The sequence below is a fragment of the Sminthopsis crassicaudata genome, chromosome 1, assembly GCF_048593235.1.
Source record: "Sminthopsis crassicaudata isolate SCR6 chromosome 1, ASM4859323v1, whole genome shotgun sequence".
Classification (NCBI taxonomy): domain Eukaryota; kingdom Metazoa; phylum Chordata; class Mammalia; order Dasyuromorphia; family Dasyuridae; genus Sminthopsis; species Sminthopsis crassicaudata.
In genome coordinates, this window is record NC_133617.1 from 69,308,324 (window position 1) to 69,334,346 (window position 26,023).

At 35.2% G+C, this 26,023-nt stretch overlaps 1 protein-coding gene across 2 annotated transcripts in view; it reads left to right on the plus strand.

Annotated features, from left to right (window-relative positions):
* Positions 1 to 25,234, plus strand: part of ADGRE3 (adhesion G protein-coupled receptor E3) — a 54,353-nt gene extending 29,119 nt beyond the window's left edge. The window contains exons 10-18 of one of the 2 annotated variants that reach the window (XM_074310096.1): positions 1,748 to 1,935; positions 14,760 to 14,927; positions 17,493 to 17,690; positions 18,302 to 18,537; positions 21,677 to 21,743; positions 22,019 to 22,110; positions 23,061 to 23,229; positions 23,311 to 23,415; positions 24,348 to 25,234. In XM_074310096.1, coding sequence (XP_074166197.1) covers positions 1,748 to 1,935; positions 14,760 to 14,927; positions 17,493 to 17,690; positions 18,302 to 18,537; positions 21,677 to 21,743; positions 22,019 to 22,110; positions 23,061 to 23,229; positions 23,311 to 23,415; positions 24,348 to 24,437 — 1,313 coding nt within the window. In that variant the 3' untranslated portion in view covers positions 24,438 to 25,234. The remainder of the gene's footprint in view (positions 1 to 1,747; positions 1,936 to 14,759; positions 14,928 to 17,492; positions 17,691 to 18,301; positions 18,538 to 21,676; positions 21,744 to 22,018; positions 22,111 to 23,060; positions 23,230 to 23,310; positions 23,416 to 24,347) is intronic. The other variant, XM_074310106.1, reaches the window with a different exon arrangement.
* The last annotated feature ends 789 nt before the right edge of the window (positions 25,235 to 26,023 follow it).

Consider the following 26,023-nt stretch of genomic DNA (forward strand, 5'->3'; position numbering starts at 1 on the left):
TGATTCCTTTAGTGAACCAGTAAAATTCCATTCTATTCTCTACTCTTGAATCAATTGCTTCCCTCTTTGTTCATTAATCATGCTTTGACAATTCTCAAAACTCAATTATTTCTATTACCTGCCTCTTTTGCTCTAATTCAAATGCTCCTGACAAGAACTGAAGGAAATCACAAATCCTTGTGGATTGGGTTCACTATAAAATTGTGGTAGACAACTTCCCCTTGCTCTTCACTACATATAGGCAGTCTTCTTTAATTGGTTCTTTAATAACCTATTTCTGTTCAAAATCTGTTCTCAAATACATGTGAAGATAGTTTTTAATATTCAGTTTTGTATGTTCCAAATTTTTTTCTCTCTCCTTTCCTTATCTCCCCCTCCCCAAAACAGCAAGAAATCTAATATAGATTAAATACATGCAACTCTTTTGAACATATTTCTATATTTGTCATACTGTGCAAGAAAAAGTAGACCCAAAGGGGAAAAGACAAAAGAAAGAAAAAAACAAGCAAACAAACAAAAAAAGATGAAAATACTATACTCTGACCCACATTCAGTCTCCATATTTCTCTCACTGGATATGGATGGCATTTTCCATCCCAAGTCTATTGAAATTACCTTGAATCACCACATTTTTTGAGAAGAGCCTAATTCATCACAGTTGATCATCACATAATCTTGTTACTATATACAATGTTCTCTTATTTTTTTCTGCTTTTTTTTTGCTTATTTCTGCTTATTTCACACAGTATCAGTTCATGTAAGTCTTTTCAGGCTTTTCTGAAATCAGCCTGAAGAGCATCTTTTTACTGTCAAGCTAACCACCATCCATGATCTCAATCTCTGTCTCTCAATCTCAACCTCCCTCTTGTTCATCTGGCATTCCCAATCAATTCCCAAAACCTGTCATTTCTACTCTCCCACATGTTCTTTTCTTTGTACTCATACAACCATCACTCAGATATCAGCCCTCATCACCTCTTGGCTGAACTCTTCCAACAATCTTCTAATTGGTCTCCTTACCTCAAGGGCCTCTCTGTTCCAATCCATCCTATACTTAGATAACAAAGTAATATTTCTACTGCAAAGGTCTGACCATATCATCCCCTGCTCATGAAATTCCATGGAACTATTAACTTCAGGACAAAATATAAATTCTTTTGTTTGACATTTAAAACTCTGCATAACCTGGCCTCTTCTTATCTTTCCATTATTCTTACATTTTACTCCTCTCAGGCTCTCTGCAATCCAGCCATACTGGGCTCTTTGATATTCCTTACGTATAATACTTCATCTTTTGTACTCCATGCCTTTCACAAGCTGTTCCCCATGCCTGGAATATCCTTCCTCCTGACTTCTAATTCTTAGAATCCTCAGTTTCCTTTGAAAAAGTGTCACATCTTCCAGGAGGACTTTCCTAATTGTAGTGCCAACTTTTCTAAGGTTATCTTGCCAATACTCTGCATCTACCTTGTATGTTTTGATTTACATATGTGTGCTCCCCCATTAAAATGTTAGCTTCTTGAGGTCAGGAACTGTTTGTTTCATTTCTTTGTATACCCACTACTTACCACAGTGGCTCTGATAAGCAAGCCTCTGATAGAGTCTTGCTGATTGGGTGATTGTGTGAGGGACTGAGTGGACAGAATCCACCTCCAGTAAATGAACTTGCTAAGGATATGCAGATCTGAATAAACCTTTTTGCCTTACAGGACTTTGCTCTTTTTTTCTTTTTCTTTCTTTTTTTAAGGTTCAAGTGCAGTTGCCTTTCTCTCCTATTCCTCCCTTCAGACTATTATAAATGCATCCTTTTTTAATGAGAGACCTAAGAAGAGTAATGGAATCTACATGATCTCCCAAGTAGTCAGCACTGCTGTAGGATCTCATCAAAATCAACCCTCCTCTCTTTCTGTTCTTCTTACATTCCAGCATATACAGGTGGGTATGAATCACAGGTCAATATTTATGGAACTGGGCAGGGCAGCTAAAATATTCAGTTCTATACCAGGTAAAATATTCAATGAGATAATAATTTGTAAAGAACTAACCATAGTGTTTGGCATATAGTAGGTGCTTCATAAATGGTTTCTTTTATCCTTTCCATGGTCAATGTGTAGAGTAGTAGTAACACCAAATGGACATTCAGATTGGTAGGTTTTTACATGCCAGAATTCTTCCTTTTAAAAAAAAAGTTATTTATTTTAACATTCTTTCCTTTTTAAATTTTGTGTTCCAAATTCTCTTTTTTCTTCTTACCCCCTATCTCACCCATTAAAAAGAAAAGCAATATGTATCAATTATATTGTGAAATTATGCAAAATATATTTCTATATTAGCCTCATTGCAAAATAAAGCAAAAAAAAGTGAGAAAAATTATACTTCAGTTACATTTAGAGTTATCAATTCTCTCTTGGCAGGTAGATAGCATTTTTTCATCATAAGTCTTTTAGAATTATTTTGGATCATTGTATTGATCAGAGTAGTCAAGTCTTTCATATTTGATCATCATTACAACATGGCTGTTACTTTGTACAGTGGTCTTTACTTGCATCAGTTCATATAAGTCTTGCCATGTTTTTAATGAAACTATCCCACAATAATTTCTCATAGCACACATATGTGACACAAGTAGCTCAGGCAGTTCCCAATTGATGAGCATCTCCTTGATTTCAAATTCTTTACTACTACAAAAACTAATTGGGGCATGGCCTTTATTTTTATAAATTTGACTCAATTTTCAATATATTTGAGAAATGAAGTCTTTTTCAGAGAAATTTGCTATAAAATTTCTCAATTTGAAATATGCTGAAGCATATTAGATTCTGCTCCAAACCTTTATTTTAACTCTGTGTGTTTGATTCTGTTTCAAATATGTTTCTTGTAAATAACATATTGTTGGATTCTTGTTTTAGTCCATTCTGCTATCTGTTTCCATTTTATGGGTGACCTTATCCCATTCATATTCACAGTTACGATTATTAACTGTGTATTTCCCTCCATTCCATTCTATGTATTTTTATCTCTTTCTTTTCATCTTATCCTTCACATTTGGCTTCCCTTAATTCATTCTCTCTTTAATCATCTCCCTCTATTTTTAAATCCCTTCCCCTCCTATTTCTTTACTGGATGAGATTAATTTCTACACACAATTGAATGTGTATGTATATATATATATATATATATATATATACATATATATATATATATATATATATATATATATTCTTCCCTCTTTGAACCAAATCCAATGAGAATGTGTTTTCAGCATCGCCTGCCGCCCTCCCCCATTTTCCCCTCCACTATAAAAATTCTTCTTTACATACTTCTTCTATGTGGGAAAATTTTTCTCATTCTACCTCTCCCTTTTTCCTTCTCCCAACACATCCCTCTTTTTTACCTTTCCATATATTTTTCAGAAATCATTCCAACAAAATTGACTTATACCCATGCCTTCTGTCTATGAAAACTCATTTTAACCACTCTAATAATGATAGGACTTACAGAATCATCTTCCCATATAGAAATATAAACACTTCAACCTTTATGATTTTTCTTTCATATTTACCTTTTAATGCATTTCTCGCTTTTTTTTTGCACATTCACATTTTGCACAACTATTTTTATTTTTTTTATTAATTTTATAATTAGAACATTTTTGACAGTACATATGCATAAGTAATTTTTTACAACATTATCCCTTGTACTCCTTTCTGTTCTGAATTTTCCCCTTCTTCCCTCTACACCCTCCCCTAGATGGCAGGCATTCCCATACATATTAAATATGTTGTAGTATATCCTAGGTACAATATATGTGTGCAGAACTGAATTTTGTTGTTGTTGTTGTTGTTGTTGTTGTTGTTGTTGTTGCAAAGGAAGAATTGGATTCGAAAGGTAAAAATAATCTGGGAAGAAAAACAAAACATGCAAACAGTTTACACTCATTCCCCAGTGTTCCTTTTCTGGGTATAGCTGATTCTGTCTATCATTGATCAATTGGAACTGGATTAGATCTTCTCTATGTTGAAGATATCCACTTCCATCAGAAACATCCTCATATAGTATTGTTGTTGAAGTGTATAATGATCTCCTAGTTCTGCTCATTTCACTCAGCATCAATTGATGTAAGTTTCTCCAAACCTCTCTGTATTTATCCTGCTGGTCATTTCTTACAGAATAATAATATTCCATAACATTCATATACCATAATTTACTCAACCATTCTCCAATTGATGGGCATGCATTCATTTTCCAATTTCTAGCCACTACAAAAAGGGCTGCCACAAACATTTTGGCACATACAGGTCCCTTTCCCTTCTTTAGAATTTCCTTGGGATATAAGCCCAGTAGTAGCACTGCTGGATCAAAGGGTATGCACAGTTTGATAACTTTTTGAGCATAATTCCAGATTGCTCTACAGAATGGTTGGATTCTTTCATAACTCCACCAATAATGCATCAATGTCCCAGTTTTCCCACAGCCCCTCCAACATTCATCATTATTTGTTCCTGTCATCTTAGCCAATCTGACAGGTCTGTAGTGGTATCTCAGAGTTGTCTTAATTTGCATTTCTCTAATCAACAGTGATTTGGAACACTCTTTCATATGAGTGAAAATAGTTTCAATTTCATTAACTGAAAAATTGTCTGTTCATATCCTTTGACCATTTATCAATTGGAGAATGGCTTGATTTCTTATAAATAAGAGTCAATTCTCTGTATATTTTTGAGATGAGGACTTTATCATGACCTTTAATTGTAAAAATGTTTTCCCAATTTGTAACTCCTCTTCTAATCTTGTTTGCATTAGTTTTGTTTGTACAGAAGCTTTTTAATTTGATGTAATCAAAATTTTCCATTTTGTGATTATAATGATCTCTAGTTCTCCTTTGGTCACAAATTCCTTCCTTCTCCACAAGTCTGAGAGGTGAACTATCCTATGTTCCTCTAATTTATTTATGATCGCATTCTTTATGCCTAAATCATGGACCCATTTTGATCTTATCTTGCCATGTGGTGTTAAGTTTGGGGCCATGCCTAATTTCTGCCATACTAATTTCCAGTTTTCTCAGCAGTTTTTGTCAAATAATAAATTCTTATTCCAAAAGTTGGGATCTTTGGGTTTGTCAAACACTAGATTGCTATTTTTATTCACTATCTTGTCCTGTTAACCTATTCCACTGATCAACTAGTCTATTTCTTAGCCAATACCAAATGGTTTTGGTGACTGATGCTTTTGGTGACTGATGCTTAATATATATATATATATATACATATATATATATATATATTTATTTATATAATATAGTTTTATATCAGGTACAGCTAGGCCACCTTCATTTGATTTTTTTTTTCATTAATTCCCCTTGAAATTCTCAACCTTCCATATGAATTTTGTTGTTATTTTTTCTAAGTCATTTAAAATAGTTTTCTTGGGAGTCTGATTGGTATAGCACTAAATAAATAGATTAGTTTAGGGAGTATTGTCATCTTAATTATATTCTCTCGGCCTATCCAAGAGCACTGAATGTCTTTCCAATTATTTAAATCTGACTATTTTTGTGGCAAGTGTTTTGTAATTTTGCTCATATAATTCCTGACTTTCCTTTGGTAGATATATTCCCCAAAATTTTATACTATCGACAGTTATTTTGAATGTAATTTCTCTTTGTATCTCTTGCTGTTGGATTTTGTTGGTAATGTATAAAAATGCTTAGGATTTATGTGGATTTATTTTGTATCCTGCAACTTTGCTAAAGTTATGAATTATTTCTAATAGCTTTTTAGAAGAATCTTTGGGATTCTCTAAGTATACCATCATATCATCTGCAAAGAGTGGTAGTTTGATTTCCTCATTACCTGTGCTTATTCCTTTAATCTCTTTCACAGCTCTTATTGCCGAGGCTAGCATTTCTAGTACAATATTGAATAGTAATGGTGATAGTGGGCAACCTTGTTTCACTCCTGATCTTACTAGAAAGGTTCCAGTTTATCTCCATCACATATGATATTTACTGACAGTTTTAAATATATGCTCCTAATTATTTTAAGGAATAGTCCATTTATTCCTATACTCTCAAGTGTTTTTAGTAGGAATGGATGTTGGATTTTATCAAATGCTTTTTCTGCATCTATTATCTATGGTTTTTGTTAATTTGGTTATTGATATAGTCGATTATGCTAATAGTTTTCTTAATATTGAACCAGCCCTTTATTCCTGGTATAAATCCCACTTGGTCATAGTGTATTATCCTGGAGATGATTTTCTGTAGTCGTTTTGCTAATATTTTATTTAAGATTTTAGCATCAATATTCATTCTTATATCTTATATTTCAATGCCAGTTTTTCTATTCAGTTCTGATCTTTTCATTAGGAATTTGTGAAAGTCCTCTATTTCATTAAAAATCCATTATTCCCTCCTAAAGGATTATATTCAATTTTTTCTGGGTAGATGATTCTTAATTGTTTCTTTGCCTTCTAGAATATCACATTCCAAAACCTTCAATCTTTTCTATTAGAAGCTACTAAATCTTGTGTTATCCTAACTGTGGCTCTACAATATTTGAATTGTTTCTTTCTAGCTGCTTATAATATTTTCTCCTTGATCTAGGAGCTTTGGGATTTGCTTATAATATTTTTGAGAGTTTTCATTTTGTAATCCCTTTTAAGAAGTGATTGATGGATTCTTTGTATTTCTATTTCTCTCTGGATATGAGATACCAGGTAGTTTTCCTTGTCAACTTCTTGAGAATGTCTAGGCTCTTTTTTTGGTCATGGCTTTCTGATAATTCAAAACTTCCTAAATTTTCTTTTTTCAATTTATTTTCCATTACAACTATGTTTCTGTTTAAATATTTCACATGTTCTTTTTTTTATTATTTTGACTTTGTATTATTGTTTCTTTATGTCTTGTGGTGTCATTAGCTTCCAATTCTAATGTTTAAGGAATTATTTTTTTCTGTGAGCTTTTGTACCACTTTTCCCACTTGATAAATTCTGTTTTTAAGATTTTTTCTGTTTTAAAATTTTATTTTATTTGAAACAATAGAGTAAAAAAAGAAAAAAGAAAATAATTACAAAACAAAATAAAGCAAAACAAAAGAGAACATTGTCATGTGCCCAGCAGAATATTAGGAAGTATTCAAAATATATAACAAATCACCAGATCAGAAAAGTATATATATATATATATATATATATGTAGAGGAAATTATATTCATGAATGTCCATTTTTTCCTTTACTTCCTTGTAAATTGTTCTTTGGTTCTCTGCTGCATACCTTTTTTACTTTATTCTTTTTCCCCTTTTTATCCCCCCCTTCACCATTCACAAGCAAGCTGTAGTTAAAAAAAGATATACTTATGTATACATATGTACATACACACACAAACACACTCATGCATGCACACACACACACACATTTTTCCTATCCCTGCTGACTCTTTAATTAAATTCTGCTCCATAACTTGCTCCATAACTTCCCCCCACCTAGGCATCCCTCCCTTGTCTTCTTCCCTCACCCTTTTCTTTCCCATCTAACCATCCTCCCCCCTTATTTTTTTATATATTTTGGAGATTGTTACACCCTTCATACTGCATATGAAGTATTACCTACTGAACTTATTTCCAATGTGAGTAAATTTTTAGAACTATGAGCCGTCCTCCCCTCTCTAATGCCTCTATGTCTATTCTTCCTCTGCACCTCATTTGCATAATATAAGTACTATTTTTTACTGCCAATCTTTCTTTTAGGCTTCCCTATTGTTCATGTGAATATTAAACATATAATATACATTTCTTGTATTAAAAAAACATAAACAATTTGTTTAAATAGTGTGGCAATGTTGAGTTCCTTAAAATTGATCTTTGATATTGGTTTTTCTATGTTAAATTTTCTGTTAAGTTCAGATATGGTTGATCGAAAGTCTTGAAAATCTGCAAGTTCATTGAAGGTCCATTTTTTTCTCATCTAAAATTATAGATAATTTTGCTGGATTTTATATTTTTTCCCACAGGCCTAGTTCTTTTGATTTTCAGTAGATTCCAGGTTCTGTGGTCTTTTGTTGTAGCTGCTGATAAGTCTTCTACAATTTTAATTGTAGCTTCAGTGTATTTTGAATAGTTATTTTCTTGTTTCTTGCAAAATTTTCTCTTTGACAAAGGGGTTTCAATTGTGGGAATTTGAGAGAATTCAACTGGGTTGCTACCTGTAATCTACTCTGTTGGTTCTGCCTTTGAGAATGTCTTTCTATGCCCATGAATGTCAGAATTTTTTATTAATTCAGGAGAAAGGATGGGAATAAGCCCTTATATTAATCAGGAACTGTACTAAGTGCTTTTATATTACATTTCATTTGATCCCTACAACAATCCTATGAGGTAGATGCTGTTATTAGCCTCATGTTATAGTATAGGCAACTGAGAGAGATCAAATGACTTGCCCAGAGTTACACAGCTAGTAAGTAATCAAGTTTTCCTGATTCCAAGCCCAGCACTCTATCCACTATGCCACCTAACTGTCCAGGTCAGAGTAATGATTGATGTGATAGGACAAGTGCAAAAATCACAGAACCATTCAGGTTCTCCTTCTCATGAGCCAACCAAGAAATTAACCTCTGTTTAGCCTCAATTCTACATTTGCCATAAAAGCTTAATTTAGATAAGATCCTTATCATCAGAATTAGAACTAGGGAAGGAACACAGAAACTTTCTTCTTGAGTCCAAACTTCTAGGTTGCTGACAATATTTCAGAAACATCAGAATTTAAAACTTAGTTGATTAAGAAAAAATAGTAAAGTAATAATAATTATAAAATAAAAATAAAATGCTCCAGAGGGCATACATTCTGTTAAATTCTTCTCCCAATCTATTCTGCTCACCATCCGAAGATAATTTTCAGGTCACATGTCTAGGCACAAAAATATTTAGTTAAGGATCTGCTGGTCTCCATCTTTCTTATTCAAAACAATGAATATTTCTGATTATAATTTCTTTTCATTACATCATTCCCTATGCTTTAGTACTAAACCCAATTTTACTATTTTAATCTTCACCATGACCTCCAATCTCTCTATTCCTCATTACCTTCCCAGGCCATGATTCTTTCTCTGGCTTCACTTTCTCCCTTTCTCAACTCATCATCAGCTAATCAGTTCACTTCAACACTACTCTCTAGTCCCTTTTCCTTTGTTCTATAGTCACTTACATCTTTCCAAATCCCAGTCCTATATCACTCTCAGCATCAACCTCCTCCACTTGTACTCAAATGTTATTAAAATGCAATCCTTTTACTCTTCTCTGATTGATTTTCTATCCCACTCTCTATGGTAGTTATCAATTTTCATTTCTCTCTTTAAATGTAATTAGCAATTTCCTCCTTCCCTCCCTCTCCCATTAACCTCATGGTTGAAGACAACCTCATTCCTTTACTAAGAAAACAGACCATTTACCTTACTTCATCTCATATTCCCTTGATATCTTGCTCTAGTTCCTTCTCCTTTAACATAGTCTCTGATGAAGAAGTGATCCTTCAACTTAAAATGCCTAACCCTTTTATATACACCCTTGATCCCATCTTCTCCAGCCCTCTGCCAGATTGCCTCCACCATCATTCTCCACCTCTAAAATTAAATCTGCCTTTCTGCTGGTTTCTTCTACTTAAAAATATACATGATACCATATGTAAAGGGAAGGAGGCAGCTTGAGTTTGTGTCTTGCCCAGAGACACACGACTAATAAATGCCTGAGGTCAAATTTGAACTCAGTTCCTTCTGATTCTAGGGCCAATGTTCTAGCCACTACCACCTAACTGCCCCAGTCACATCATATATTTAAGGCAGGAAAAAAAAACTCTCACTAACACTATCACCTCTTTGAGTTATTATTCAATGTCCTCTCTCATCCTCAACCAACTCCTGTAAAAAAATTTGTTAGCTCCACTTCCTCACCTCCAAGTCACTTCTCAATCCTTTTAAATCTAGCTTGTCACCTTCTAATTCAACTGAAACTGCTCTTTCTAAAATTACCAAGGATCTCATCATCATCAGTCTTCATCCATCTTTCTATAGCATTTGACCCTGTTCACTACTCTCTTACCTTTCTGGATCCTCCCTATCTTCCTCTATCCCTCCTATCCTCTCCCTTTTCCTCTCCTTCTCCCTTTCCCTCTCCCTCTCCCTCTCCGTCTCCCTCTGTCTCTCTCTGTCTCTCTGTCTCTCTGTCTCTGTCTCTCTCTCCTCTCTTATCTCTCTGTTCTTCTCCTATCTTTCTGATTTATCCTTCCCAGTCTCCTTTGCTGACTTGTCATCTATTCCACCCTCCCTAACTGTGGATATACTCCAAAATTCTGCTCTGGGTCCTTTTTTCTCTAGTCTTTCTTTCTGTTTGTCACTCTATGTCTCTCTGTGTTTCTCTTTGTATCTAGCTGTATATATCTCTGTGTGTCTCTGTCTCTCTGTGAATCTCTATCTCTCTGTAGCTCCTTTGTCTCTCTGTTTTCTCTGTCTTTCTCTGTCTCTTTCCCTCTCTGTTTCTGTCTATCTGTGTGCGTCTCTCTCTTTCCTATTAATCTACACACTTTGTCCCATTAACCATTATTCTACACATGTTTCTATACCCCACTTTATCTTTTATCTTTTGTCTATTGATCTATACACCTTGTCCCACTGACATAAATCTATATATCTTTTTATACTCACACTTTTTGCTTCCACCACTGTCCATCATCTTTCCATCCCTAATTTTTTATAGATTTTTGGAGGATGATATATATAGTTTCCTATTTAGCTCATTTCTGATGTAAGTAGGTTTTCAGAACTATGAATTCTCATCCCCCCCTCTAATACCTCTGTTTTGGTTCTTTCTCTGAACTTCAGTTGTATAATATAATTACTATTTTGGGGGCAGCTAGGTAGTGCAGTGGATAGAGCACCAGCCTTGAATTCAGGAGGACCAGAGTTCAAATCTGGTCTCAGACACTTAACACTTCCTAGATGTGTGACCCTGGGCAAGTCACTTAACCCCAGCCTGGGGGGGGGGGAAATATATATATATATATATATACATATATATATACATATATATATAATTACTATTTTTATTTTTTCCTAGGCAGTATTGCTTTTTAGAACTAGATCATACTCAACTCTACCCCAATCTTTTTTTTGAGCTATTCAATTATGATGTCAGTCTTAAATATATGGTACACATTTCCATGGACAACACAAAAATGATTTGTCCATGTAGAGTTCCTTGAAATCAATCTTTGATATTGGCTCTTATAAGCTAAATTTTCTATTAACTTTGGCTTTGATTGAGACAAAGTCCTGAAAATCTGCAAGTTTATTGAATGTCAATTTTTTTCATTTGATATTATGGATAATTTTACTGAACATGATATTTTTGACCACAGACATAGTTCTTTTGATTGCCAGTATATATGATTACAGGACCTGTGGTTTTTTATTGTGGCTACTGATAAGTCCTGTACAATTCTAATTTTAGCTCCAGCATATTTGAATTGGGTTTTTGTTTTGTTTTGTTTTGTGTTTTGAAAATTTTTCTCTTTGATCTGGGGGTTTTGAAATTTGGCAAAAATATTCCCATGTGTTTTCCACAAAGGACATCTTTGAAGGAATAATCTATAGATTTTTTTTCTATTTCTACTTTCCCCTCATGTTCCATCACTCAGGGCAATTTTCATTGATTATTTCTTGCACTGTTGTATAAAGTTTCTTTTTTCATTCTTTATATTTGGGAAACTGGAAAGTGGTTTGGCAGAAACCTTTCACACTGTATAAGACCAAAATGAGTACATGAATTAGACATAAAAGGTGATACCATAAACAAATTAAGATAATATGAAATAGTTTATATCAGATTAATCAATAAAGGAAGAATTCATAACCAAAAGAGATGGAAAGTATTACAAAATACTAAATAGATAGTTTTATTATATTAAATTAAAAAGGTTTACACAAACAAAATCAATGCAGAAAACTGGACCAAGAGGTAAGGATAGTATTTTACAGCAACTTTTTTTCTGATAAAGGCTTCCTTTCTCAAATATATAGAGAACTGAGTCAATTTTATGAAAATACAAATCATTCCCCAATTAATAAATGGTCAAAAGACCAAACAGACAGTTTTCAGATGAAGAAATCAAAACAAACTATAGTCTTATTTTTAAAAATATTCTATTTCACTATGGATGATAGAAATACAAAATTAAAAACTCTGAGGTACCTATCAGATTGGCTAATGAAATGAAAATTATAAAAATTGGAGGGAATGTAGAAAAATTGAGACACTGATGCAATGTTTGTAGAGTCTGTGAACTAATCCAAACATTCTGGAGAACAATGGGACTATGTCTCAAAGCCTATAAATCCCTTCACGCCCTTTTTTCTAATAATAGCTCTACTAGTTCTATATCCCAAATATATACATATTTTTTAAAAAAAGGAAAAGGACATATATATGCAGAAATATTTATGGCAATTCTTTTGGGGGGGCAAAAAATTGGACATTGAGGGGACATGTGGGGAATGGCTGTGGTATATGATTGCAATAAAATTGCAATCTTATAGAACTATTGTTCTATAAGAAATGATGAGCAGTATTCTTTCAGAAAAAACTGGAAAGACATGAACTGACTCAAAGTGAAATGAAAACATTACATACAGTAACCACAATATTGTATCATCATCAATTCTGAATGACTGAGTTATTCTCAGAAGTACAAAGATCTAAGACAGTTCCAAGAGACTCATTATGAAAAATGCTATCTGCCTCCAGAGAAAGAACTAATAGAGTCTGAATGCAGATTGAAGCACAATCTTTTTAAAGTTTATTTTTCTTGAGCATTTTTTTCTGATCTGTGTTTGCATGGCTGCACATGTATAACATATCATATTGCTTGCCTTCTCAATAAGAGTGGAGGAAAAGGAGAAGGAAAGAGAATTTGGAACTCAAAATTTTAAAAACTAATAGTAAAAAATTTTACATGTAATTGCAAAAAATAAGATTTGAAAAAATACAAGAATATAGCATATTACAGAGAATAACTTATAGACATTTATGTGGTCACTGTTCCATTTAAGTGATAGGAAGAGCATTGAATAGTAGATAGAATAATGATATTAGAGTCAAGAAGGGCTCAAGCAGAAAAATGAACATTCAATGAACTTGCAGATTTTCAGAATTTTCTATCCACCAAACCTGAACTCAATAAAAAATTTAATATATAAGAGCTAATATCAAAGATCAATTTCAAGGAAATTAACATGGACAAATTGTTTTTGTTTTTCACATAGAAATGTAGATCATATCTTTAAGATTGACATCAGCAATAGAGTAGTTTAAAAGAAAGATTGGGGCAGAATTAAGGTAATAAGAGTAATTATGTTTTACAAATGAGGTACAGTGGAAGAACACACACAGAGGCATTAGAGGGCAAAGAGGGCTCATGGTTCTGAAAACCTACTCTGGGTATTCCCTATTCTGGGAAAGAAAATCCCCATACTGATAAAATCATAATGTCCCAAGATGAAATCCTAACATTATATAGCAGAGTTAAGTTATTTGTGTAAAGCACAGAATGAAATGAGAAATGGGAATAACAAAGTATGTCTTCTAAAGGCATTATGCTTGAAATCTCATGGAAATCAAAAGGTGTAAAAGGAGAGAAAAAAATTGAATTTCTTATTGTTTCTAAAATCCATTATGGATGGACCAGACTGTGATCTTTGTGCTAATGCAAGTCTCTCAAAGACCCATGCCTTCATCCATCTCTGCATACCTTTCACTTGTACAGATCTCAAGTGATCTTGCATTTAAAATAATAAAAATAATGACTGTGACTGGCCCATAGTTTCTTCCATTAACCATATGGACATCATACTCAAAGTTTTTCAAATTTTGTTGAACCTACCAGAGCTCATGTTCATCTTTCTGCATATTTTTACCCCTATCATAAAGATTAGCATTTATGTAATTGCTTTAAGGTTCACAGAGTACTTTATAAGTATCTCATTTGTTCAATTTTCCTAACTTAGTGTTGATCTAAATAATCCAACTTCTATGGGCCAAGTGATTAATGATGAGTTGTTTCCCAATAGAATCAGTTTGTTCTTCCTACAACAAATATACAATTTCCCAGGGAGTCCATACTCAAAATTTCTTTAAAAAAAAATTTCTTGGACCTGCCAATTTGATTATTCATTGCATGTTGCTTAAATTTACTGTAGAGTCTCCATCCAATAACTTACTAAGTTAGTTGACCATTCCTTTGTCACTGTCCCATTGTTTCTTCCATTAACCAAATGGATCCCGTACTCAGTTTTTTTTTTTAAACTTAGTTGGACCTACTAAAGCTCATGCTTGTTTTTCTGCATATTTATTACCCACCATCACCTCTATACATCATAAGATATGTGAGAAGAAACATGCAATGAGTAACCAAAAATTAGATATCTAACAAAACTGGTGATACATAGCTAAGAGCAAGCTATTACACTCATCCAAAGCCTACTTCCCACATTTCAAGTAGCAAAAGAATTCAAATTAATGCTAGTGATGATGATTATGATGATGGTGGTTGTGGTGGTGGTGGTGATAAGGAGATAAGCAAGTAGGTCAGGGACTATGCACAAATTTGGTTCAAGACTGATAGATTCAAAACTGTTTCTTTTAATACGTCATATGGCATCTTTGAAATATTCGTCAAATCAGAACCAATGAAATTAAATCATCTCATTCTGTTCTAGAAAAAGAAAGAAGAAAGGTCTCTCTGTGTCTACTGGGAAGCACAGGGAGAAAAAGGAGGCGCCTGGTCCACAAAGAACTGTAATTTCATCGAGTCTAACAAAACACACATCAGATGCAACTGCACCCACTTATCTAGTTTTGCTGTTCTAATAGATCTTCAAGAACAGGTTTGAATATCATGCTTCCCAAACCAAAGCTTCCCAATAAATCTGCTGGAAACAAAATCATGGTCTCCTAGAAGGAAAAGCCCATGGAAACTGCCATGTGTTCTTTTCCTCTGCTGTCAGGTAACCCTGGGATGTAACTGTTTCTAACAACTGAAAAATATCCCTGTTTCTTAAGTAAAGATGATGCAATGCTTTTCCTAAATCATCTATGCCAACTTTAATAATTACCACTGCATGTGTAACCAAACTGAATCTCTCAGGTTGCACACGGATACTTTCTCCTGTCTTCCTAAATTAAGGATGGCTCACCATACTCTGTGCATGTTGATTCACTCCAATGCAGTAATCATTTATTAAGTTGCAATCTCTGTTATAATCGCTAAGGATACAAGGACAAACATGAAATACTCCATTCTTTAAAGAAATTTTTATTCATTCTACTGGGAGAATGTAAATGTCCTTCTCCTTCCTATAAAAGTGATTTAATGACTCGTCTCCTTTTTTCCAGGCGGAATAATCAAAATTTCAATAGCTTTTCCACATAAACCTTATTTTCCAAACATCCCATCCTTTCAGAGCTTCCCGCAGTTCTATGTTTCTATCTAAACCAGGGGTCTCTAACTTGCTATAAATACAACATAGGTTCCAAGGGCCCATGAACTTGGATAGGCAAAAAGAATCCATCATTATTCTCTGCCCTCTACTTGATATTTAGCATTTTCTTCCATTATGAATGCAAGTAACAAACTACTATTCTTAGAAGGGATCCATAGATTTCAGCAGACTTTCAAGGGGGTTCATCATAACATACACACACACACACACACACACACACACACAAGACTAAGAATTTCTGCTCTACATTAGTTACACAAATGGCCACTGGCCAGCTCACTTCATTTACTCATACTTGAATTCTTCATAAATCTGATTTCAATTATGGAGATCATAGAATCAGTCTTAGAGCCAGAAAGAGCCAGAGGGATAGTAAAGTCCAACTTCCTCATTTTAGAGGTGAGGAAACGGAGACCTAACAAGGTTCAGTAACTCAACCAAACTCATACATGCAGTAAGTGTGAGAGGCAGGATTTGAAACTAGATCTTCTGACTCTAGATAGAGTGCTCTTTCCAACATACTACACCAATGAAGATCATAACTCTTCTATACCTTAGCTTAAGCATACACGTGAAGAATAGATTGGAATAGGAGTGGCAAATTGAATCGGGCAGTACAGTTAGAAAACCATTACAATCATTATGGCAACAGTCCCTTATGATCATAAAGATGATAAGGGCTTGAATGAGAACCAGGAGGTAAAAAAGGGGGGATGGATGATACAGAAATCAGTAAGGTCAAATGAACAGATTTGGCAACTGATTAGATATCTCGGCTGAAAGAGAATGAGGAGTCAAAGTTGACATTAGTGTTGCAAACCTAAAGAGCTGGAAGGTGGTTCTCTCAAAAATAATAGTGAAATTCAGAAAAAGGGCAAGTTTGAGGGGAAATATAATAAATTCTGTTTTGAACATCTTGAGTTTGAGATACCTATAGGATATCCAATTCAAAATTCCCATTAAGCAATTGGATATGCAGGTTGTAGCTCAGGTGAGACTAGAGCTGGATTAATGATCTGGGAATCATATGTATTGATATGACCATCAAACCTCTATATATTGATGAGTTCACCATGTATAGTAGAGAGACAGAAGAGAATAGGATGCAAGATATAGGAAACACAGAGACATTATTGAATGATAATATAGCAGTGAAAAATGATAAGCAATGGGAGACACACAAGAGAGGAACTAAGAACACTTACAAAAACCCAGAGAGAAGCAAGTCTATAAGAGGATAGTTGGTAGTGTCAAATGTTGTAGAAAAGTTAAGAAGGATCAACATTATGAAAAGATTTATCAACTAAGAATTTACTTTGGAGAAGGTAACTTCATTTGATTCATGAGGTCAAAAAGCAGATTACAGAGAGTTTGGAAGAAAGTGAAAGGAGAGGAAATAAAGAATAAAAATAGACAGCTTTTCCAAGGAGTTTGGCTCAGAAAAGTAAGAGAAATCTAGGATCGTAGCTAGAAGATTATGAGATCTGTTAAGGATTTTTAAGAATGAAGGAAAGTTGGGCTGTTGCTTCCATACAGGCAATGAACTGGGACCAGAACCAATTGTAGATGAGAATAGAGATGATTAGACCAGAGACAGATGAGAGTGAATTGACAAGACTTAGTGAGACCTAGTTATTGAGAGCAAAGAGAAAAGCCTCTCTTAGTCATTAGAGACTACTTCTCAGGCATATTGTATTGAAAATTCCTGTTTTAAAGATGAGAAAACTAAATCCCAGAGAGATTAGTGATTTTCCAGTAGTCACACAGCTCATAATTGATTAAGCCACAATCTAAATTCCAATATACAGGTTAATGACCTTCCCTTATACCAAAATCAAATAAAGTCAACAATTTTTATTAAGCACTTACGTGGTAGGCATGATGTCTCTCCAACTCCAGAACCAAAGAACCAGAAAGTATGATTGACATTTCTCTTTTGTGGGAACCCAGGATGAAGATTATGTGCTGGCAGTGATCACTTATGTGGGATTGAGCTTCTCCCTGCTGTGTCTCTTTCTGGCTGTCCTCACCTTCCTCCTGTGCCCCACCATTCAGAACATGAGCACCTCCCTCCACCTACAGCTCTCCCTGTGCCTCTTCCTGGCCAATCTCCTCTTCCTCATAGGAATTAAACAAACCAAGATTCAGGTATTCATGGCACTCCAAAGTATTTGCCCCTGACTGTCCCCATTCCAGATACCCCATGCCAGGAGCAGCTGTTGTGACATTGCATGTCCTGTTCTCTATCTCATGTCTCTCTCTGTCTCTCTTTCCCTCTCTGTCTCTATTTCTGTGTGTCTCTCCATGTTTCTTTCTCTGTCTTTTTTTTCTTTCTTTCTCTCTTCTCACTCTTTCTGATTCTCTCTGTCTCTTTTATCTCTCTCCTTCTCTCTTTCTCTCTCTATCCTGTCACTTTTTATCTCTCTGTCTCTGACTTTCCCCTTTTTCCCTCTCCCTTTCTCTCTCTCTCTCTCTCTCTCTCTCTCTCTCTCTCTCTCTCTCTCTCTCTCTCTCTCTCTCTCTCTCTCTCTCTCTCTCTCTCTCTCTCTCTCTCTTTCTTCCTCTCCCTCTCTGTCCCTCTCTGTCCCAAGGGAGGGCATTGTCCATAGAAACCAGTATTTGACTTGCTTATGAGCAACCAACATCTTTAGTTTCAAGTCAAGCTCTTTGTCTACTGCCTATATAAAGGAGATATAATGCAAGGACTTCACCCAGACTGAACAGTTCTTCTGAGTAACATTGTATCCTTGTCCTGCCAGGTCCTATGTTCCATCATTGCAGGTTTATTGCACTATTTCTATCTGGCATCTTTCACCTGGTTGTTGTTGGAAGGCCTGCATCTCTTTCTAACTGCACGGAATCTGATGGTTGCCAATTACTCCAAAGTAAATCATTCCCTGAGGAAAGTCATGTACCCTCTGGGCTATGGAATTCCAGCTGTGATTGTGGCTATTTCTGCAGCATCAAGAGCAGACTTTTATGGAACATCTTCCCAGTAAGTAGAGCTTGTTCATCCTTGACTGCTCCCATCCATTGAAAATGCTAGAATATTATATGGGAAGAAAGAGAGAATAAATTGTCTTTGCATTTGCAGTGCCTTGAACCTGTAAGCAATTTTTATCATTAAGTTGTTTACAATTCTGTCTCTGACTCTGTTACCTCCTTTGGGTTTTTCTTGACAAAGATATTGGAATGGTCTGCCATTTCCTTCCCCAGATCATTTTACAGATGAGGCATCTGAGGCAAACAGGAGAATTGACTTGCCTAAAATCAAAGAGATAGTAAATTCTGAGGGCAGATTTGAATTCAGGAAGATGTCTTCCTAGCGCTCAATCCACTGCACTACCTAGCTGCCTGTGTAGGCTATTAACAAACTTATTGAATCAAAATAAACCAAATTTAATTGAGTGGAGTATTCAAGCTAAAAGCTCCCTGGATAAACTTTAGTATATAGCTCATGTGATTGTCTTTGGCCCACAGATTTTTGAGCTTTCACAGGAAAATTTGGGGCATGCTTCAGAAGTAATTGAGTCATAAAATCATTTTATTGCCTAGGTTGCAAACTGCCCACAACCTTCCATTCAGGAAAATGGGGGTGAGATGCTTTTAAGGGACTGTTGCCATAATGGAAGCCTTAGGATTTCCATGCAGGATATTGTAAACTACAATCAAAGAAAACTTTTTTGAAGCATAAAGTAGTTTGCCTAATTTATCACAAGAGTAAAAATCATTATGAAAATGATAGAGAAATTCTGATCAAGAGAAACAGTCTCTCTGCCAACAAGTCTGACCCCAGCAATTTAGGCAGCTAAAAAGTCTTCTTTGAGTCCTAATAGTGGAGACTTATATTAAGTATAGTATTGTGAGGAAAGCATGGTTAACATACAAGAAGGGATAGAAATACTCCAAGGATCATGAGTCAGGTAGTTTATGACTCATAGACAAGCAAACAAGCTGTTCCTCCATCCTAAAGTCCTAGGCACAGCACAAGTAGTGGAATGTGAATCCTGGATAAGAATCCAAATCATTGAGTCTCTGGCTTTCTCCCTAATTATTGTTGTTGGGAAGATTCACAGGGACTGAGTAGAAGGGCAATCTTAGGGGGAATCAATCAACAGATAGTCTGAACTATGACCCATATACACTTATCAACCATATTAAGATATTAGGAAAGTTCACTAACCTTACATACATGAATTAGATTAAGTTTGCTAAGCCTATATCAGAAAGGCTTTGTGTTCCTTGCTTAAATATAATAGACCAAACCAATATTCAGTAGATAGAAACTTCCTAGTTCCCAGCCAGGTCAGTTTGTTGTCAAATATGGAATTATTTCTGCTAGCTAGGATGTAGCAATAGGCTAGTTATCACAAATTTAGGATCTTTATATGCATAAACATATATTATGTAAATAAATCTATAAATGAGTGTATGTGTGCATAATGCACAGTGAATACATAATAAAAATATGTACATATAGCTAAATATAATACCTGTGGCGCCCCTCTTTTACACATAAGGTACTAAAAATAGTAGCCACAATTTAAAGGTATTTTTAGGCCCTTTCCTGTTCAAAAAGATAGCCAAGTATACATATCAACAGTGTGAAGGCTGACAGTTCTTTAATTAAAACTACCACAATCAATTAAGAAAAGCCAGAAAGCGTACCCTTGGTCTAAAATTAGGTCTTTCCCTTTTTACTCATGCCTGCAGAAAACATCAAAGCCTTCTGTTACTGATAACTAATTTAGAATTTGGACTTATTTATTTCTGAGATCCTCTTGTCCAGCTATAAAATAATCTGATATGGAACAAAAATAAAAGGGACATGGTCAATATTGTCATCAATGTCATCCAAATCCCTGTCTCGTTATACACAAAAGAATCTGGCAAATGGATAGAGACTTGCCTTGAAACCAAGAAAACCTGAATCTGAGTCCTGCCTGACACAGACTGACTCTACGTCCCTAGGCAAGTCATTAAACTTCATAGTGTATTAAGCAACTCTTCATGAGTACTATCTGTTGAGGAGGTTCAATCTGCCCTATGAAAGGGAGTTCTTTATGTCAGTGAAATCCTAGGTCCAACAAGTATGTATATCTTTGATCACCATCCAGTTTTTCTGCACTATTTTAATCAGCAAAATCAATCTCTTATATGATTTAACCAATGGGAGAACTTCTGGGGTCCAGGAATAGTATGACTTAGTAGATGGAATATTATTTTGAATCAGAAAGACCCAGATTCAAAATCTGTGGCTTAAGAGACCCATAACTATGGGCAAGGCACTTCTCTCTGACTCCAAGTGATAACTCCCTAAGACAACAACAATAATTAATTAATTAATAAGATCCACCCACTTATGCATCATTTTAAGGCCTTCAAAGCACTTTTCATTGACTATCTCATTTGATCTTCATAATAAAAATAGCTAGCATTTCTACAAATATCTTAAAGTTATATAAAGATGCTTAATATGTATTATTTTATTTGATTCCCACAATAAGCCTTTGAAGTGACATTAATATTACTCCCATTTTATAGAGGCTTAAATGGAAGTTAAGAAGTTAAGTGACTTGCCTAGGATCATCCAGCTAGTCCAAAGCAGGGTTTGGAATACAGGTTTTGCTGACTCCAAGTCTATATAAACTCAGTATAAATTAGAAGCAGATTATGATCTGTGTTGTTAGAAGAAATTCCCATCCCAGTTATCATAGGAATAAATATGTGTTTACATTATTGACATTTATGTAGCACTTTCATTTTTGTAAAACACTTTCAAATAATCATATCATTAGAGTTTCACAATCCTATGAAGTGTCTAACACTGATGTAATCCCATTTTACAGATGAATAAACTGAATCTCAAGATAGTATTGTGGGAATATAGGTAAAAATATATGAATGAGTGTCTGCAGCACAGTATCAGACTACAAACAATTAAATTTTTTGTTGTTGACGTCACTAGATATACCCTACAATCTAGCCCAGGATATGGCTCAGGATTACCCAAAGCTCTCTGCCTAATTTGAGGAAGTTTTCATCTCATTCTGGATTAAGAAAAAATTATTCCCATCAATGTTGACATGTTCAGCTACCAGATCTTAGCAATTGTTCTTCCTTCTTTGTCTTAGGTGCTGGCTCCAGACTCAAAAGGGATTTCTCTGGGCTTTCCTTGGACCAGTCTGCATTATATTCTCTGTAAGTGAACACATTATAATGTAATTCTAGCCACTCAGATAGAGGGACTACTACGAAATCAAAGGGGCTGAACAAGTTGTCAGGATCAAGAAGCAATGATCCTCGGTTGTTTGTTATTGGAAGTGATGTAAACATATAAATTGGTGTGTGTGGGGGCATGTATACGTGTTCACAATGTAATGGCCAATTCTGAATCCAAACTCAGAGTAGCCAGGTTTGGGGCTCAAGTTCCAGGTGAAACATTTGGGTCAATAAATTTTGTATTGTTCCCACAGACAAACTTGGTTTTTATTCTTATTATTATTTGGATTTTGCAAAGCAAACTGTCCTCCCTCAACAGTGAGGTCTCCACTCTCCAGAACACAAGGTAAGGTAAAGCAAAAGATTCTTCATTCCCAAGAAGTCTCTGAGAGTCAAAGCCATATTTCCTGTTTGGATCCAATGCCATGTCTAAGGACAAGCTCATAGGAACACAGATTTTGACTTAGAAAGAATATTATAGACCATGTAATCCAAACCCCTCTTTTAAAAATAAAGGAAATTAAGACCCGCAAAAAAAACAATAAGTGGCTTGTCCAAAACCACACAAGTAGCAAATAATAGAAAGTGGGTTCAAACTGGTTCCATGTGACTCCAAATCAGCATAGTGTTGACTATGTAAGATGTCAAAATAAAGATGATGATGCTCATCCCACATGGCAGAATGGAGCTGGATCTTCATAAAAGTTGGGATTTAATCCCATCACTGAAGGTACATTTAAGAAAGAAATAATTTGCCTACCTATATGACAAGGGAGTGAAGAAGTTTTACTCTCTCTTAAGTATCTCTCTTACCTTGGTCCAAATTCTTCCAGGTTTTGTCTCATTTGTATACTTCATTTCTGTTGTTTTTCAATCATGTCCAATTCTTTGTAATCCCATTTGGGGTTTTGTTGGCAAAGATACTGGAGGGGCTTTTCCATTTCTTACTCTGGTTCATTTTTGCAGATGAAGAAACTGAGTCAAAATGGTTTCTCCAAGATCACAGTTAGGAAGTATCTGAGGCCAAAGTTGAATTCACAGAAATGAGTCTTCCTAACTCTAGGCTCAGCGCTCTGTGCACTCTGGCACCCTTATCTGCCACTGAGAGTAAAGACTACAGCTCAGTCCTCTCTCTAAGGACTTTGTCCATGGAATTTATGTCAATGGAACTCTGTCTATGAAACTTATCTCAGGAGGCGGGCAGAAGTTGCCAAGATTTGGAATTGCTTTCAAGGGGAATAAGAGGCAGATGCTGTCTGAGCACTTAACAGATTCTTGCTTTGCCCTCCTATTTAGATTGCTGAGATTTAAAGCCCTGTCTCAGCTGTGCATCCTGGGCTGCACCTGGTGTCTGGGCCTTCTGCAGATTGGCCCAGCTGCTTGGATCATGCGCTATCTCTTCACTATCATCAATAGTCTTCAGGGAGTCTTCATCTTCCTGGTATACTGTCTCCTGAATCATCAGGCAAGTTTTCATTCCAGTTCTCCTTTTCTTCCCCTTCCCTACACACAATGAACTGACCCATGGGTTCCTTTGACTTTCTAGGTTCAGGAACAATATAAAAAATGGTTCAAGACAATCAGGCCAACAAAATCTGAGTCATTCACACTCTCAAGCAAGGTTGTCTCTGATTCTACCCAGAACCACACAGTAAGAAAAACCACTGCCTTTTTAATACCTGCTAATCATTATCTTTGCTACTTAATCCCCTTTATTCTCTCTGTCTTCTCATAGGGTGAATACAGGGTTAGGATAACTGGACCATAGGTGGCTTGACCTTGCTTTGGGTCATTGGTTGCTCCCTTAATAGTTCTGTACATCCTAAAGGGCTTTATGCTCTGTTAAGGCAGCATTTTCTCTCTTTCTTGCCTCTGCTATCCTTAGTGTAGTTTTTTTTTTTTTAAGAGACAGCTTTGGGGCAAATGCCAACATCCCTGAAATCCTGGGGTATATCTCCATACCTAATAATAATAATGACTACCACTTATATCATGGTTTAAGGTTCACATAGTACTTTGCCTTGGTGGATAAGTGCTATTATCTTCATTATGGGTGGTATAGTGTATAGAACACCAGACCTAGAGTCAAGAAGACTCATATTCATGAATTCAAATCTGGCCTCAGACAGTAGCTATGTTACTCTGGGCAAGTTACTTTTTTGCCTCAGTTTCCTCATCTGAGAAGGAAATGGCAAACTACTGCAATGGTTAATTGGAGTGATAACTGGATAATTCTGGTTATCTAGTTATAAAACCCCAAATGTGTCATAGCCAAACATAACTGAACAATAGATGAGAAACCTGCTCCAGTCAGAAATTAAATGCCTTGCCCAATTTCACACCATTAGTGTCTGAGACTAGATTTGAACTCAGGTCTTCCTGACTGGTGCTCTATTAACAGTACCTTCTAACTATATTTGTTATTTTAAACATTCTTCTCTTATAAAAACCAGGGCAGACAAGAGGACTTCTGACATTCTTCCGTCTATGTGTCTAACTGACTGACACCACAGAATTATAGGCTCTTCTCCCTAAATCCCTATGTACATCCCTCCAGATAATTTTTTGGTTTATCTCTTCCAGGAGAACCAGGAAGAAAACATCAAAAAACAAAAAGCTTCCTATGGGCAAGGAAAATCAGTTCATGATACAAAACTCTTGGACTGCCATTAGCCTAACACCATAAAGAAGAAGGGTAAAAAAGAGTAAAGAATATTCTGGACAATTTAGATAAGAGACAGTGCCTTTCTATGCTTTTCTTCAAATTGAAGGTTCTGGGGAAAACTCAGAGAAGGGGAAAAGGGAAGGCATGGTAGTAAAGTCAAAACCCCAGCCCTGACTCAACACTGTTGTCCTTCTGGATGATCTCTCATTTCTGGGCTTTTATGACCCTGTTCTTTTTTAATTCTCCTACTTATTAAGCTATATCTTCTCAGTTTCATAGGTTTCATCTTTATGTCACAGAAACTAAGTTGGGATGTAAAAAGAGGTATGTAGGCAAATGTTTAACAACCAGATTTGGATGGGAGGCTGAAAGTATCTGCTAGAAACATTTTTAAATTTAATCTGCATTGTTAATATTTTGCCAAGTTTAGACAATAAACAAAACAATAAATCAAATGCTAATTGGTAGCATTTGCCAACTTCTGAAGGGTAAATGCTTACAATGTGAAATGATATAGAGTATTTTATGCCCAATCTTTGTGTAGTGCCTATCACTGCTAGAGAGGGTCACACAAACATGCTAATTCAGCCTGATTCTCATATAAATTTCAGTCATCTCATTTCAATTAGGCCCTGATTGCTATTTGACAAATCTTTTTTTTCTTTTTCTGATTGACTCAATATTGTGCTTAGAAGAAACCTCTCCTTGCCTCAATCCTACTAAACTACTTATTTCATACTGCATCTGCATAAAGAACTTTGCTTCATGGTTTTTCCTGAGAAAATAAAGTACATTCATCAAGAGATATTTCATATCCCCTATTCATTCATTAAATCAACAAGCATTTATTCAATCCCTACTTTCATAAAAGTCATGCTGTAAAAGAAAACCTAGATCTCCTCCCCCCCCAAAAAAAAAAACCCTCAAGAAAAATAAAGTAGGTAGGGGGTGGAGGGAAGGAGGGAAAAATCTGAAACACAAGGATATTCAAGGGTCAATGTTGAAAAATTATCTATGCATATTTTTAAAATAAAAAACTTTTTCAATAAATAAATGGATGAATGAATAAATAAATGGAGAGGAAAAAGGAGAGAGAAAAAAATCCCAAAAAGGTCAGTACATCCAGATGGTTGAGTATAAGGCAGTAAAATGCTACCAAGTCTATTTTACTCATATTTCCAAAGTTGACAAAACACCAAGAGACTACGTGATGAACCTGTGGTCATAAAGGTATTATGTGCTAGAAATAAGACATGTCCATGTATTTCAACTTCCAAGACCTGTTTTCTAAAATTAAGCTTAAAAATCTATCTGAATTTTTTTAAAATTTAAAGTAAAAAAATAAATGAGAGAGAGAGAGAGAGAGAGAGAGAGAGAGAGAGAGAGAGAGAGAGAGAGAGAGAGAGAGAGAGAATGCTTCAATCTGTATTCAGATACAACCAGTTCCTTCTCTAGGTATGGATAGAATTTTTCCACATAATTCCTTCAGAATAGTCATGGATCATTGTCCTGATGAGAACAAAATAGTCATTTACAATTATTTACAGCTGATTTCACTTTATTTGAGTTCATGGAGGATTTTCCAGGTTTTTTC